This window comes from Oncorhynchus mykiss, chromosome 2, assembly GCF_057628025.1.
Source record: "Oncorhynchus mykiss isolate SJ-2025 chromosome 2, ASM5762802v1, whole genome shotgun sequence".
NCBI classification, from domain to species: Eukaryota; Metazoa; Chordata; class Actinopteri; order Salmoniformes; family Salmonidae; genus Oncorhynchus; species Oncorhynchus mykiss.
In genome coordinates this window covers 860,038-876,453 of record NC_143023.1, presented here as the reverse complement: position 1 = coordinate 876,453, position 16,416 = coordinate 860,038, and the positions used below count along the sequence as shown (strand labels likewise).

The window sequence follows — 16,416 nt, the reverse complement described above, 5'->3', positions numbered from 1 at the left end:
GTACCACTATGGGATCAGCTTGGATAGATAGATGGTTGTTGGCAGTGGTACCACTATGGGATCAGCTTGGATAGATAGATGGTAGCTGTCAGTGGTACCACTATGGGATCAGCTTGGATAGATAGATGGTAGCTGGCAGTGGTACCACTATGGGATTAGCTTGGATAGATAGATGGTTGTTGTCAGTGGTACCACTATGGGATCAGCTTGGATAGATAGATGGTAGCTGTCAGTGGTACCACTATGGGATCAGCTTGGATATATAGATAGATGGTTGTTGGCAGTGGTACCACTATGGGATCAGCTTGGATATATAGATAGATGGTTGTTGACAGTGGTACCACTATGGGATCAGCTTGGATAGATAGATGGTAGCTGTTATTTACTTGTCTTAACCGATCGCTGCCTCCCTCTGAGACTGATGTTCACAGCTGCTGTTTTGTAATGGGGCTCGGCTGACACGCACGCACACACACACACACACACACACACACACACACACACACACACACACAGAGCGTTATAATTTAGTCTGGCTCGCCCAGTGACGCCCACCGTTTCACCTAACATGCTTGGTATGCTTGGGAATGATCCTCTGCCAATGAGAGCCTGATTTACAAGAGGACGTGAGGGGGGGGGGGGGGGGCTTTCCTGCCGCAGTAAATGTCCAGATGGATTATTTAATGAATTATAACTACGACTGTTTATCTGTGTAGAGGTATTAGCCTGTCTGACTGTTTATCTGTGTAGAGGTATTAGCCTGTCTGACTGTTTATCTGTGTAGAGGTATTAGCCTGTCTGACTGTTTATCTGTGTAGAGGTATTAGCCTGTCTGACTGTTTATCTGTGTAGAGGTATTAGCCTGTCTGGCTGTTTATCTGTGTAGAGGTATTAGCCTGTCTGACTGTTTATCTGTGTAGAGGTATTAGCCTGTCTGACTGTTTATCTGTGTAGAGGTATTGGCCTGTCTGAGTGTTTATCTGTGTAGAGGTATTAGCCTGTCTGACTGTTTATCTGTGTAGAGGTATTAGCCTGTCTGACTGTTTATCTGTGTAGAGGTATTAGCCTGTCTGAGTGTTTATCTGTGTAGAGGTATTAGCCTGTCTGAGTGTTTATCTGTGTAGAGGTATTAGCCTGTCTGAGTGTTTATCTGTGTAGAGGTATTGGCCTGTCTGAGTGTTTATCTGTGTAGAGGTATTAGCCTATCTGACTGTTTATCTGTGTAGAGGTATTGGCCTGTCTGAGTGTTTATCTGTGTAGAGGTATTAGCCTGTCTGATGTTTATCTGTGTAGAGGTATTAGCCTGTCTGACTGTTTATCTGTGTAGAGGTATTAGCCTATCTGACTGTTTATCTGTGTAGAGGTATTGGCCTGTCTGAGTGTTTATCTGTGTAGAGGTATTAGCCTGTCTGATGTTTATCTGTGTAGAGGTATTAGCCTGTCTGAGTGTTTATCTGTGTAGAGGTATTAGCCTGTCTGAGTGTTTATCTGTGTAGAGGTATTGGCCTGTCTGACTGTTTATCTGTGTAGAGGTATTAGCCTATCTGACTGTTTATCTGTGTAGAGGTATTGGCCTGTCTGAGTGTTTATCTGTGTAGAGGTATTAGCCTGTCTGAGTGTTTATCTGTGTAGAGGTATTGGCCTGTCTGAGTGTTTATCTGTGTAGAGGTATTGGCCTGTCTGACTGTTTATCTGTGTAGAGGTATTAGCCTGTCTGAGTGTTTATCTGTGTAGAGGTATTAGCCTGTCTGACTGTTTATCTGTGTAGAGGTATTAGCCTATCTGACTGTTTATCTGTGTAGAGGTATTGGCCTGTCTGAGTGTTTATCTGTGTAGAGGTATTAGCCTGTCTGATGTTTATCTGTGTAGAGGTATTAGCCTGTCTGAGTGTTTATCTGTGTAGAGGTATTAGCCTGTCTAAGTGTTTATCTGTGTAGAGGTATTGGCCTGTCTGAGTGTTTATCTGTGTAGAGGTATTAGCCTGTCTGAGTGTTTATCTGTGTAGAGGTATTAGCCTGTCTGATGTTTATCTGTGTAGAGGTATTAGCCTGTCTAAGTGTTTATCTGTGTAGAGGTATTGGCCTGTCTGAGTGTTTATCTGTGTAGAGGTATTGGCCTGTCTGAGTGTTTATCTGTGTAGAGGTATTGGCCTATCTGACTGTTTATCTGTGTAGAGGTATTGGCCTGTCTGAGTGTTTATCTGTGTAGAGGTATTAGCCTGTCTGACTGTTTATCTGTGTAGAGGTATTAGCCTGTCTGACTGTTTATCTGTGTAGAGGTATTAGCCTGTCTGACTGTTTATCTGTGTAGAGGTATTAGCCTGTCTGACTGTTTATCTGTGTAGAGGTATTAGCCTGTCTGACTGTTTATCTGTGTAGAGGTATTGGCCTGTCTGACTGTTTATCTGTGTAGAGGTATTAGCCTGTCTGACTGTTTATCTGTGTAGAGGTATTGGCCTGTCTGACTGTTTATCTGTGTAGAGGTATTAGCCTATCTGAGTGTGTTAAGAGCAGTTGGGGTGGTGGAACTTTGGCCTCCAATGGCTGCTAGGATAGATTCTAGGCCTGTAGTTTCAACAGATTCAATACACAGCTACACATCAACAACAACACAGCAACAACAACAACACAGCAACACATCAACACAGCAACACAACAACACATCAACACAACAACACATCAACACATCAACAACAACACAGCAACACAACAACATAGCAACGCAACAACACATCAACACAACAACACAACACATCAACACATTAACAACAACAACAACAACAACAACAACAACATGAAGGAAACATGACAACAAATGTATCAAATATTTGTTTATTTCTTTTATAAAATCACTTTACAAAATGTTGATGTTTCTATTGGAATGTCAATCTCTATAAAATGATGTGTGTAAATGACCAGGGTGGAGGAAGAGAACAGGCAGGAAGAAGAGTGTCTGAATTAGCCTGGTCCCAGATCAGTTTGTGCTGCGCTACAACGATCATAACAGGAGTTGGCAAGACACTACAGACAGATCTGGGACCAGACTGTGACTGAACCGACAGAGGCTCCGTAATGTTCCAGCGAAACACAGACAGGAACCTGTCTGTTACAGATCAGATGGAGTCACGTCCCAGTGTTTAGACAATAAGGTCACCTAAACAACCAGCTACTGTAGCAGTCAGTGTTACTGGGGACACAGAGAGATCTTCACTAAAATGGGAACTCCTCTGTTAAAAAGGCAACAATACAATCATTCTGAAGTGGCTTTCTTTAAAAAGGCACAATCATTTTCATCCTAGAACAGCAACAGGGGAATCAGAGGCTTGCATCCCAAATGTCACCCCATTCCCTTTATAGTGCACTATGTGATGTGTTGTCTTTGACCAGGGCCCATAGGGAATAGGGTGCCATTTGACCAGGACACATAGGGAATAGGGTGCCATTTGACTAGGGCCCATAGGGAATAGGGTGCCATTTGACTAGGGCCCATAGGGAATAGGGTGCCATTTGACTAGGGCCCATAGGGAATAGGGTGCCATTTGACTAGGGCCCATAGGGAATAGGGTGCCATTTGACCAGGGCCCATAGGGAATAGGGGGCCATTTGACCAGGGCCCATAGGGAATAGGGGGCCATTTGACTAGGGCCCATAGGGAATAGGGTGCCATTTGACCAGGGCCCATAGGGAATAGGGGGCCATTTGACCAGGGCCCATAGGGAATAGGGGGACATTTGGGACACAACCCAGAATGAGAACAGGATCAGAGAGAGATTAGATTTAATCTCAAACACATATTGCACCATGAGAATTAACCCATAGGGTTCTGACACACACACACACACACACACACACACACACACACACACACACACACACACACACACACACACAATGTGTTTCTATTAATGCTGAGATATCTCATCTGTTGTCTGTCACGAGGCCCACTAGCTCTGGTCCAGGATGTTAGTGCAGCCTGTTCAGGAGGCTCAGTGTTAGAGAGCAGCACTAATGCCCTGGACCAGAGCTAGGGGCTACATCCTGGACTGTACAGTCACACCTCACACAGTCACACTACACAGTCACACCTCACACAGTCACACCTCACACAGTCACACTACACAGTCACACCACACAGTCACACTACACAGTCACACCTCACACAGACACACTACACATTCACACAACACAGTCACACCTCACACAGTCACACCACACACAGTCACACTACAGTCACACACTACACAGTCACACTACACAGTCACACTACACACCATATAATCACACAGCCCTCACCTACAGTCACACAGCCCTCACCTACAGTCACACAGCCCTCACCTACAGTCACACAGCCCTCACCTACAGTCACACAGCCCTCACCTACAGTCACACAGCCCTCACCTACAGTCACACAGCCCTCACCTAGTCACACAGCCCTCACCTAGTCACACAGCCCTCACCTAGTCACACAGCCCTCACCTAAAAATGGAAAGGGGGACTTTTCTCTTATCAAAACAAGGGGACATTCTAGGGATGTGAAATCATTGAACATTAAAACATTGAACTGTTGGCACAATAATCTAAATGTCATATTAATAATGAATCTATATAGATGTACACCGCTCCATCAGACAAACTACCTGTTCAAATAAAGACTAGCCATGTCCCTGCTAGCATGCTAGCAGATACCCATAGACTTCCATTCATTGCGCTAATGCTAATTAGCATTGGCTCACGGAACTACCTCTTATTAATTAACTTCCTTCATACTGTACACAGAGACATAAAGATGGAATCTGACTCTGGGTCAGTAGATAAAGGACCTCATCTGACTCTGGGTCAGTAGATAAAGGACCTCATCTGACTCTGGGTCAGTAGATAAAGGACCTCATCTGACTCTGGGTCAGTAGATAAAGGCCTTCATCTCTGGGTCAGTAGATAAAGGACCTCATCTGACTCTGGGTCAGTAGATAAAGGACCTCATCTGACTCTGGGTCAGTAGATAAAGGCCTTCATCTCTGGGTCAGTAGATAAAGGACCTCATCTGACTCTGGGTCAGTAGATAAAGGACCTCATCTGACTCTGGGTCAGTAGATAAAGGCCTTCATCTCTGGGTCAGTAGATAAAGGACCTCATCTGACTCTGGGTCAGTAGATAAAGGACCTCATCTGACTCTGGGTCAGTAGATAAAGGACCTCATCTGACTCTGGGTCAGTAGATACAGGACCTCATCTGACTCTGGGTCAGTAGATAAAGGACCTCATCTGACTCTGGGTCAGTAGATACAGGACCTCATCTGACTCTGGGTCAGTAGATAAAGGGCCTCATCTGACTCTGGGTCAGTAGATAAAGGACCTCATCTGACTCTGGGTCAGTAGATAAAGGACCTCATCTGACTCTGGGTCAGTAGATAAAGGACCTCATCTGACTCTGGGTCAGTAGATAAAGGCCTTCATCTCTGGGTCAGTAGATAAAGGACCTCATCTGACTCTGGGTCAGTAGATAAAGGACCTCATCTGACTCTGGGTCAGTAGATAAAGGCCTTCATCTCTGGGTCAGTAGATAAAGGCCTTCATCTCTGGGTCAGTAGATAAAGGACCTCATCTGACTCTGGGTCAGTAGATAAAGGACCTCATCTGACTCTGGGTCAGTAGATAAAGGACCTCATCTGACTCTGGGTCAGTAGATACAGGACCTCATCTGACTCTGGGTCAGTAGATAAAGGGCCTCATCTGACTCTGGGTCAGTAGATAAAGGCCTTCATCTCTGGGTCAGTAGATAAAGGGCCTCATCTGACTCTGGGTCAGTAGATAAAGGACCTCATCTGACTCTGGGTCAGTAGATACAGGACCTCATCTGACTCTGGGTCAGTAGATAAAGGGCCTCATCTGACTCTGGGTCAGTAGATAAAGGACCTCATCTGACTCTGGGTCAGTAGATAAAGGGCCTCATCTGACTCTGGGTCAGTAGATAAAGGACCTCATCTGACTCTGGGTCAGTAGATAATGGACCTCATCTGACTCTGGGTCAGTAGATGCCAAAACCCCCTTAGTGTCCTTTTAACTCTAAAGATGATGAATGTGTGTCAACTCAAATCAATCTGATCATGTTAATGTGAATGAGAGCTGAAGATGGACAAAGAAGAGAGCCATTATTGGTCAAAACAGGTGATGTGGGTGTTAGTCTTGGTAGTGGGTTCGATTCCTGGGACCACCCAGATGTAAAATGTTTGTGTCTTTGCATAAAAGGTTGTGTTAGATATTATATGTTGTTATTATAGTTATTATATTATACACTAGGTGAGGGCTGTGTGATTATAGTGGGGGCTGACTAGGTGAGGGCTGTGTGATTATAGTGGGGGCTGACTAGGTGAGGGCTGTGTGATTATAGTGGGGGCTGACTAGGGCTGTGTGATTATAGTGGGGGCTGACTAGGTGAGGGCTGTGTGATTATAGTGGGGGCTGACTAGGTGAGGGCTGTGTGATTATAGTGAGGGCTGACTAGGTGAGGGCTGTGTGATTATAGTGGGGGCTGACTAGGTGAGGGCTGTGTGATTATAGTGGGGGCTGACTAGGTGAGGGCTGTGTGATTATAGTGGGGGCTGACTAGGTGAGGGCTGTGTGATTATAGTGGGGGCTGACTAGGGCTGTGTGATTATAGTGGGGGCTGACTAGGTGAGGGCTGTGTGATTATAGTGGGGGCTGACTAGGTGAGGGCTGTGTGATTATAGTGGGGGCTGACTAGGGCTGTGTGATTATAGTGGGGGCTGACTAGGTGAGGGCTGTGTGATTATAGTGGGGGCTGACTAGGTGAGGGCTGTGTGATTATAGTGGGGGCTGACTAGGTGAGGGCTGTGTGATTATAGTGGGGGCTGACTAGGTGAGGGCTGTGTGATTATAGTGGGGGCTGACTAGGTGAGGGCTGTGTGATTATAGTGGGGGCTGACTAGGTGAGGGCTGTGTGATTATAGTGGGGGCTGACTAGGTGAGGGCTGTGTGATTATAGTGGGGGCTGACTAGGGCTGTGTGATTATAGTGGGGGCTGACTAGGTGAGGGCTGTGTGATTATAGTGGGGGCTGACTAGGTGAGGGCTGTGTGATTATAGTGGGGGCTGACTAGGTGAGGGCTGTGTGATTATAGTGGGGGCTGACTAGGTGAGGGCTGTGTGATTATAGTGGGGGCTGACTAGGGCTGTGTGATTATAGTGGGGGCTGACTAGGTGAGGGCTGTGTGATTATAGTGGGGGCTGACTAGGTGAGGGCTGTGTGATTATAGTGGGGGCTGACTAGGTGAGGGCTGTGTGATTATAGTGGGGGCTGACTAGGTGAGGGCTGTGTGATTATAGTGGGGGCTGACTAGGTGAGGGCTGTGTGATTATAGTGGTTCACCAGGTCTTGTGAGGGGAAGAACGTGGAACGGGGAATAAATTGTGAGGGGGAGAACGTGGAACGGGGAATGCAGATGGATCAATATGAAACTCAACTGTTAAACCTTACAATGCAGCTGTATCAATATGAAACTCAACTGTTAAACCTTACAATGCAGCTGGATCAATATGAAACTCAACTGTTAAACCTTACAATGCAGCTGGATCAATATGAAACTCAACTGTTAAACCTTACAATGCAGTTGGATCAATACGCTAATAAGGGATAAGGAGGATGAGGTCAAAGGGCAAGATTCATTGTACTTCAGTCAGACACTCAGAAATATATATTTTGTTGGTGATTTTTAGAACTTCTCTAGAATACTGAAAAAAGAAATGGCAAATCAAGTTAAAAAATCACCGAATCATCAAAGGTGAAGCAGCGTGATCAAGGTGAGCATCGATTCACGCCCGGTCACACTCAGGACTCCCAGTCACACTCAGGACTCCCAGAGCACAACAACCACAACATTAGTCCTAACTACAGGTACAGTGAAATGTCAGTTCTGTGGTTGAGCTCTGTATTTCTAGCCTGTCACAGCAGGAAAACACAGACCCCCCCCCCCACCCAAGGCTGGACACAGTAGAGACAGTAATGCTGGACATTCATTCTTTACTATAAAAACTAACTAAAACACAGCCAAATAGCATTTTCAGATTCTGGCAGCAATTGTGTTGAACCTGTGCATAGTGTTAAGAACCAAACAGAACAAAGGTTCACTTCTATAACTAAACAAGTACTCCTCCCTTGGTTTCATCGTAGGGTTTTTTTAGTAGGTTGGGAGAGATTTACCACTGGCAGACTGAACACAGTCTGTAGAGACAGTCTACCAGTGGACCGTCGTTAGGACTGCAGCCATGGTCTCTCCTTGACTATAACGGCCGTCGTGTTGACTCTGAGGAGACGGCATCAGCCAGGGTCTCTCCTCGTGTAGAAAGTTCTAGAACAAAGTCCCCCCCCCCTCCCCAGACGTCCATGTTGTCAGTTGTGCATGAACTAGTTTAATTTCTGTGTACAGCTCCTACCGAAATACAGCCTGGGTTGTCACGGTTACCACTGTTGGCACCAGCAACAGCATTCAAAGATGGAGAGTGTGGGTGGAAGACGCAACCGTGGCGTCCTGGCTCCACAGCGCCCTGTCCTCTCCTCTCATTTCTTCCCCTGTTCCTCCCTTCTCTCTGGGAGGGTCAACCGTGGCGTCCTGGCTCCACAGCGCCCTGTCCTCTCCTGTCATTTCTTCCCCTGTTCCTCCCTTCTCTCTGGGAGGGTCAACCGTGGCGTCCTGGCTCCACAGCGCCCTGTCCTCTCCTCTCGTTTCTTCCCCTGTTCCTCCCTTCTCTCTGGGAGGGTCAACCGTGGCGTCCTGGCTCCACAGCGCCCTGTCCTCTCCTCTCATTTCTTCCCCTGTTCCTCCCTTCTCTCTGGGAGGGTCAACCGTGGCGTCCTGGCTCCACAGCGCCCTGTCCTCTCCTCTCATTTCTTCCCCTGTTCCTCCCTTCTCTCTGGGAGGGTCAACCGTGGCGTCCTGGCTCCACAGCGCCCTGTCCTCTCCTCTCGTTTCTTCCCCTGTTCCTCTCTTCTCTCTGGGAGGGTCTCTGTGTGTCTCCCATCCCACTACTCTCCTGTCCTTCCAGGAGGCAGCAGGGGTCTCAGGCTTGTTGTAGTCCCTCTCTGTCCCTCTACTCTCCTGTCCTTCTAGGGGGCAGCAGGGGATCAGGCTGGTTCTAGTCTCTCTCTACTCCACCATGAAGACAGAGAGGATCAGGCTGTTCTAGTCTCTCTCTGTCCCTCTCCACTCCACCATGGAGACAGAGAGGATCAGGCTGGTTATAGTCTCTCTATGTCCCTTTCCACTCCACCATGGAGACAGAGAGGATCAGGCTGGTTCTAGTCTCTCTCTGTCCCTCTCCACTCCACCATGGAGACAGAGAGGATCAGGCTGGTTCTAGTCTCTCTATGTCCCACTCCACCATGGAGACAGAGAGGATCAGGCTGGTTATAGTCTCTCTCTACTCCACCATGGAGACAGAGAGGAACAGGCTGGTTCTAGTCTCTCTCTGTCCCTCTCCACTCCACCATGGAGACAGAGAGGATCAGGCAGGTTATAGTCTCTCTATGTCCTTGTATCTCTTTCTCAGTATGGACACCTGGTCTTTAAACAACACCGGGTCCAGACGCACATTAGAGTGCACCAGGGGCATGCTGCCAAACCAGCTGGCAAACTTATTCATGCAGCTCTGTCGCTGGGCAAAGTGGTCTGGGTCGGCCCACCGAGACGCTCTGGAGGTCTGTAGGGAGAGGGGGAGACAGAGAGAGAGAGGGAGAGACAGAGACAGAGAGAGAGGGGGTGAGAGAGAGAGAGAGAGAGACAGAGACAGAGACAGAGAGAGAGACAGACAGAGAGAGAGAGAGAGAGAGAGAGAGAGAGAGAGAGAGAGAGAGAGAGAGAGGGGGGGGGTGGGAAGAGAGAGAGGGGGGAGAGAGAGAGACAGAGAGACAGACAGAGGGGGAGAGAGAGAGAGAGGGCGAGAGGGCGAGAGAGAGAGACAGAGAGAGAGAGAGAGAGAGACAGAGATATTAGTACTGATGGATTCATAATGTTACCAATTAAAGTTGATGGTTTTACTGTAGTTATTGGTTTGTTTATTTGTTTCAGGCCAGAAACCAAATCTATTTACGCAACAATAAGAAACATCTATAACAACGCAGGTGGAACCTGTGGCGTCTGTTGAAGTCATCAGGAACATTAAAGGAAATAAAAAATAACATTAAAAAGCCACGGCACTTCCTGTGCACTTCCTGAGAAATGGGAAATAAATCAAGAATAATCTTTATCACCATTTCCCCCTACAGATATGGCACAGCAGCAAGGGACTCCTATTCCTGAGAAGGCTCAAATTCAATGTTAAATTAAATGTTATTGTTTTTTTATTTTATTTTTTATTATTTATTTAACTAGACAGGTCAGTTAAGAACAAAATCTTATTTCCAATGACGGCCTAGGAACAGTGGGTTAACTGCCTTGTTCAGGGGCAGAACAACAGATTTGTACCTTGTCAGCTCGGGGATTTGAACTTACAACCTTTTGGTTACTAGTCCAACACTCTAACCACTAGGCTACCCTGCATCGGAAAAGTTAGTTGGATGTGTTTGTGTAAACTTCTCATTGACCATGCTGTTGTCACGCCCTGACCATAGAGAGCCTGTTATTCTCTATGTTGGTCAGGTCGGGGGTGTGACATGGGTGGGTCATCTAGGTAATTATAGATCTATTTTGGCCTGGTATGATTCCGCAATCAGAGGCAGCTGTTTATCGTTGTCTCTGATTGGTGATCATATTTAGGCAGCCATTTCCCCCTTTGTGCTTTGTGGGATCTTGTCTAGGTATAGTTGCCTGTGAGCACTACTCCCTGAGCTTCCCGTTTGGTTTGTTCGCGGTATTTATTTTTGTTATAAGTTTTTCTTCCTAATAAAAAGGATGAAAACATACCACGCTGCTCCTTCGTGACGACCCTATAGTAATATCTCCTCCTGTTGTTGTTCCTGAAGCAGACCAAACGGGGGAAGACCAGAAAGACCTCACCTGCACCATCATAGTCTCCTTGTACTGTTTCTTCTGGGTGACCTTGACGGGCGGCAGCTTGGTGACGGCCGACACCAGGAAGTTCATCAGGATGTCTTCACAGTTCGACAGCTGGTCCACCAGGCCCCTCAGACTAGCCGGCAGGTAACTGGTGTACAGGTAGTGGTAATATCTACAGGTAAAGACAGGTAGTGGTAATATCTACAGGTAGTGGTAATATCTACAGGTAGTGGTAATATCTACAGGTAGTATCTACAGGTAAAGACAGGTAGTGGTAATATCTACAGGTAGTGGTAATATCTACAGGTAGTGGTAATATCTACAGGTAAAGACAGGTAGTGGTAATATCTACAGGTAAAGACAGGTAGTGGTTATATCTACAGGTAAAGACAGGTAGTGGTTATATCTACAGGTAAAGACGGGTAGTGGTAATATCTACAGGTAGTGGTAATATCTACAGGTAAAGACAGGTAGTGGTAATATCTACAGGTAGTGGTAATATCTACAGGTAAAGACAGGTAGTGGTATCTACAGGTAGTGGTAATATCTACAGGTAAAGGCAGGTAGTGGTAATATCTACAGGTAGTGGTAATATCTACAGGTAGTGGTAATATCTACAGGTAGTGGTAATATCTACAGGTAGTGGTAATATCTACAGGTAGTGGTAATATCTACAGGTAAAGACAGGTAGTGGTAATATCTACAGGTAAAGACAGGTAGTGGTAATATCTACAGGTAAAGGCAGGTAGTGGTAATATCTACAGGTAAAGACAGGTAGTGGTAATATCTACAGGTAAAGGCAGGTAGTGGTAATATCTACAGGTAAAGACAGGTAGTGGTATCTACAGGTAGTGGTAATATCTACAGGTAGTGGTAATATCTACAGGTAGTGGTAATATCTACAGGTAAAGACAGGTAGTGGTAATATCTATAGGTAAAGACAGGTAGTGGTAATATCTACAGGTAAAGACAGGTAGTGGTAATATCTATAGGTAAAGACAGGTAGTGGTAATATCTACAGGTAAAGGCAGGTAGTGGTAATATCTACAGGTAGTGGTAATATCTACAGGTAAAGACAGGTAGTGGTAATATCTACAGGTAGTGGTAATATCTACAGGTAGTGGTAATATCTACAGGTAGTGGTAATATCTACAGATAGTGGTAATATCTACAGGTAAAGACAGGTAGTGATTATATCTACAGGTAAAGACAGGTAGTGGTAATATCTACAGGTAGTGGTAATATCTACAGGTAAAGACAGGTAGTGGTAATATCTACAGGTAGTGGTAATATCTACAGATAGTGGTAATATCTACAGGTAAAGACAGGTAGTGATTATATCTACAGGTAAAGACAGGTAGTGGTAATATCTACAGGTAGTGGTAATATCTACAGGTAAAGACAGGTAGTGGTAATATCTACAGGTAAAGACGGGTAGTGGTAATATCTACAGGTAAAGACAGGTAGTGGTAATATCTATAGGTAAAGACAGGTAGTGGTAATATCTACAGGTAAAGGCAGGTAGTGGTAATATCTACAGGTAGTGGTAATATCTACAGGTAAAGACAGGTAGTGGTTATATCTACAGGTAAAGACGGGTAGTGGTAATATCTACAGGTAAAGACAGGTAGTGGTAATATCTATAGGTAAAGACAGGTAGTGGTAATATCTACAGGTAAAGACAGGTAGTGGTTATATCTACAGGTAAAGACAGGTAGTGGTAATATCTACAGGTAAAGGCAGGTAGTGGTAATATCTACAGGTAGTGGTAATATCTACAGGTAAAGACAGGTAGTGGTTATATCTACAGGTAAAGACAGGTAGTGGTAATATCTACAGGTAAAGACAGGTAGTGGTTATATCTACAGGTAAAGACAGGTAGTGGTTATATCTACAGGTAAAGACAGATAGTGGTAATATCTACAGGTAAAGGCAGGTAGTGGTAATATCTACAGGTAGTGGTAATATCTACAGGTAAAGACAGGTAGTGGTAATATCTACAGGTAAAGGCAGGTAGTGGTAATATCTACAGGTAGTGGTAATATCTACAGGTAGTGGTAATATCTACAGGTAAAGACAGGTAGTGGTAATATCTACAGGTAAAGGCAGGTAGTGGTAATATCTACAGGTAAAGACAGGTAGTGGTATCTACAGGTAGTGGTAATATATACAGGTAGTGGTAATATCTACAGGTAGTGGTAATATCTACAGGTAGTGGTAATATCTACAGGTAGTGGTAATATCTACAGGTAGTGGTAATATCTACAGGTAAAGGCAGGTAGTGGTAATATCTACAGGTAGTGGTAATATCTACAGATAAAGACAGGTAGTGGTAATATCTACAGGTAGTGGTAATATCTACAGATAAAGACAGGTAGTGGTAATATCTACAGGTAGTGGTAATATCTCCAGGTAGTGGTAATATCTACAGGTAAAGACAGGTAGTGGTAATATCTACAGGTAGTGGTAATATCTACAGGTAGTGGTAATATCTCCAGGTAGTGGTAATATCTACAGGTAAAGACAGGTAGTGGTAATATCTCCAGGTAGTGGTAATATCTACAGGTAGTGGTAATATCTACAGGTAAAGGCAGGTAGTGGTAATATCTACAGGTAGTGGTAATATCTACAGGTAAAGACAGGTAGTGGTAATATCTACAGGTAGTGGTAATATCTACAGGTAGTGGTAATATCTACAGGTAAAGACAGGTAGTGGTAATATCTACAGGTAGTGGTAATATCTACAGGTAAAGACAGGTAGTGGTATCTACAGGTAGTGGTAATATCTACAGGTAAAGGCAGGTAGTGGTAATATCTACAGGTAGTGGTAATATCTACAGGTAGTGGTAATATCTACAGGTAGTGGTAATATCTACAGGTAGTGGTAATATCTACAGGTAGTGGTAATATCTACAGGTAATATCTACAGGTAAAGACAGGTAGTGGTAATATCTACAGGTAAAGACAGGTAGTGGTAATATCTACAGGTAAAGGCAGGTAGTGGTAATATCTACAGGTAAAGACAGGTAGTGGTAATATCTACAGGTAAAGGCAGGTAGTGGTAATATCTACAGGTAGTGGTAATATCTACAGGTAAAGACAGGTAGTGGTAATATCTACAGGTAGTGGTAATATCTACAGGTAGTGGTAATATCTACAGGTAGTGGTAATATCTACAGATAGTGGTAATATCTACAGGTAAAGACAGGTAGTGATTATATCTACAGGTAAAGACAGGTAGTGGTAATATCTACAGGTAGTGGTAATATCTACAGGTAAAGACAGGTAGTGGTAATATCTACAGGTAGTGGTAATATCTACAGATAGTGGTAATATCTACAGGTAAAGACAGGTAGTGATTATATCTACAGGTAAAGACAGGTAGTGGTAATATCTACAGGTAGTGGTAATATCTACAGGTAAAGACAGGTAGTGGTAATATCTACAGGTAAAGACGGGTAGTGGTAATATCTACAGGTAAAGACAGGTAGTGGTAATATCTATAGGTAAAGACAGGTAGTGGTAATATCTACAGGTAAAGGCAGGTAGTGGTAATATCTACAGGTAGTGGTAATATCTACAGGTAAAGACAGGTAGTGGTTATATCTACAGGTAAAGACGGGTAGTGGTAATATCTACAGGTAAAGACAGGTAGTGGTAATATCTATAGGTAAAGACAGGTAGTGGTAATATCTACAGGTAAAGACAGGTAGTGGTTATATCTACAGGTAAAGACAGGTAGTGGTAATATCTACAGGTAAAGGCAGGTAGTGGTAATATCTACAGGTAGTGGTAATATCTACAGGTAAAGACAGGTAGTGGTTATATCTACAGGTAAAGACAGGTAGTGGTAATATCTACAGGTAAAGACGGGTAGTGGTAATATCTACAGGTAAAGACAGGTAGTGGTAATATCTATAGGTAAAGACAGGTAGTGGTAATATCTACAGGTAAAGACAGGTAGTGGTTATATCTACAGGTAAAGACAGATAGTGGTAATATCTACAGGTAAAGGCAGGTAGTGGTAATATCTACAGGTAGTGGTAATATCTACAGGTAAAGACAGGTAGTGGTAATATCTACAGGTAAAGGCAGGTAGTGGTAATATCTACAGGTAGTGGTAATATCTACAGGTAGTGGTAATATCTACAGGTAAAGACAGGTAGTGGTAATATCTACAGGTAAAGGCAGGTAGTGGTAATATCTACAGGTAAAGACAGGTAGTGGTATCTACAGGTAGTGGTAATATATACAGGTAGTGGTAATATCTACAGGTAGTGGTAATATCTACAGGTAGTGGTAATATCTACAGGTAGTGGTAATATCTACAGGTAGTGGTAATATCTACAGGTAAAGGCAGGTAGTGGTAATATCTACAGGTAGTGGTAATATCTACAGATAAAGACAGGTAGTGGTAATATCTACAGGTAGTGGTAATATCTACAGATAAAGACAGGTAGTGGTAATATCTACAGGTAGTGGTAATATCTCCAGGTAGTGGTAATATCTACAGGTAAAGACAGGTAGTGGTAATATCTACAGGTAGTGGTAATATCTACAGGTAGTGGTAATATCTCCAGGTAGTGGTAATATCTACAGGTAAAGACAGGTAGTGGTAATATCTCCAGGTAGTGGTAATATCTACAGGTAGTGGTAATATCTACAGGTAAAGGCAGGTAGTGGTAATATCTACAGGTAGTGGTAATATCTACAGGTAAAGACAGGTAGTGGTAATATCTACAGGTAGTGGTAATATCTACAGGTAGTGGTAATATCTACAGGTAAAGACAGGTAGTGGTATATAGCAGCTCCTGTCAGGACCAGAGAGTAGTCAGCCCTAATCTAACAAACCTCAGTCTTCTCACCTGTGGTATACAGCAGCTCCTAGAGTAGTCAGCCCTAATCTAACAAGCCTCAGTCTTCTCACCTGTGGTATATAGCAGCTCCTGTCAGGACCATAGAGTAGTCGTTGGTCCACTTGGAGGTGTAACCCCACCTCTCCTTGTTGCTGTCCCAGAAATGACTCCTGGCCGGGTATCCCACAATCCTCTCTGGGAAACTCTGCCACACCGTGAAAGCAAAGTCCACCTGCAAAAAACGGGGGAGAGAGAGAGTGGTTTAACATTGAGCCCCTATAGCTCGTAATACAACTACAGTACATGATTTCAATCCTTCCATTCAGCTTCAGCTCATCTGTTGTGACAGTGCATCCAGCATATATCGATGAAGTTGACCGTTTTTGTCATTTATATAAAATGGTGAACACCTGCATTGTGTCTCACCCGCCACCCGCCAACCCCTCCTTTTACGCTACTGCTACTCTCTGTTCCTCATATATGCAGTCAGTTTAACCATATCTACATGTACATACTACCTCAATCAGCCTGACTAACCGGTGTCTGTATATAGC

General features: G+C 44.4%; 1 protein-coding gene and 1 long non-coding RNA gene across 3 annotated transcripts in view; both read right to left on the bottom strand.

Annotated features, from left to right (window-relative positions):
- Window positions 1–2,815: 2,815 nt before the first annotated feature.
- LOC149984743 (uncharacterized) lies at window positions 2,816–6,395 on the bottom strand. Its single transcript, XR_016490601.1, has 2 exons — window positions 4,476–6,395; window positions 2,816–4,418 (listed from the first exon to the last, which is right to left on the bottom strand). It is a non-coding gene; the product is annotated as an uncharacterized LOC149984743 (long non-coding RNA).
- Window positions 6,396–8,737: 2,342 nt separating this feature from the next.
- Window positions 8,738–16,416, bottom strand: part of LOC110511734 (exostosin-1a) — a 77,392-nt gene continuing 69,713 nt past the window's right edge. For both annotated transcript variants that reach the window (XM_090215866.1, XM_090215869.1), the window contains 3 exons: window positions 15,934–16,094; window positions 11,007–11,178; window positions 8,738–9,711 (listed from right to left, as the gene is read on the bottom strand). In XM_090215866.1, the coding sequence (XP_090071992.1) occupies window positions 9,526–9,711; window positions 11,007–11,178; window positions 15,934–16,094 (519 nt within the window). In that variant the 3' untranslated portion in view covers window positions 8,738–9,525. The remainder of the gene's footprint in view (window positions 9,712–11,006; window positions 11,179–15,933; window positions 16,095–16,416) is intronic.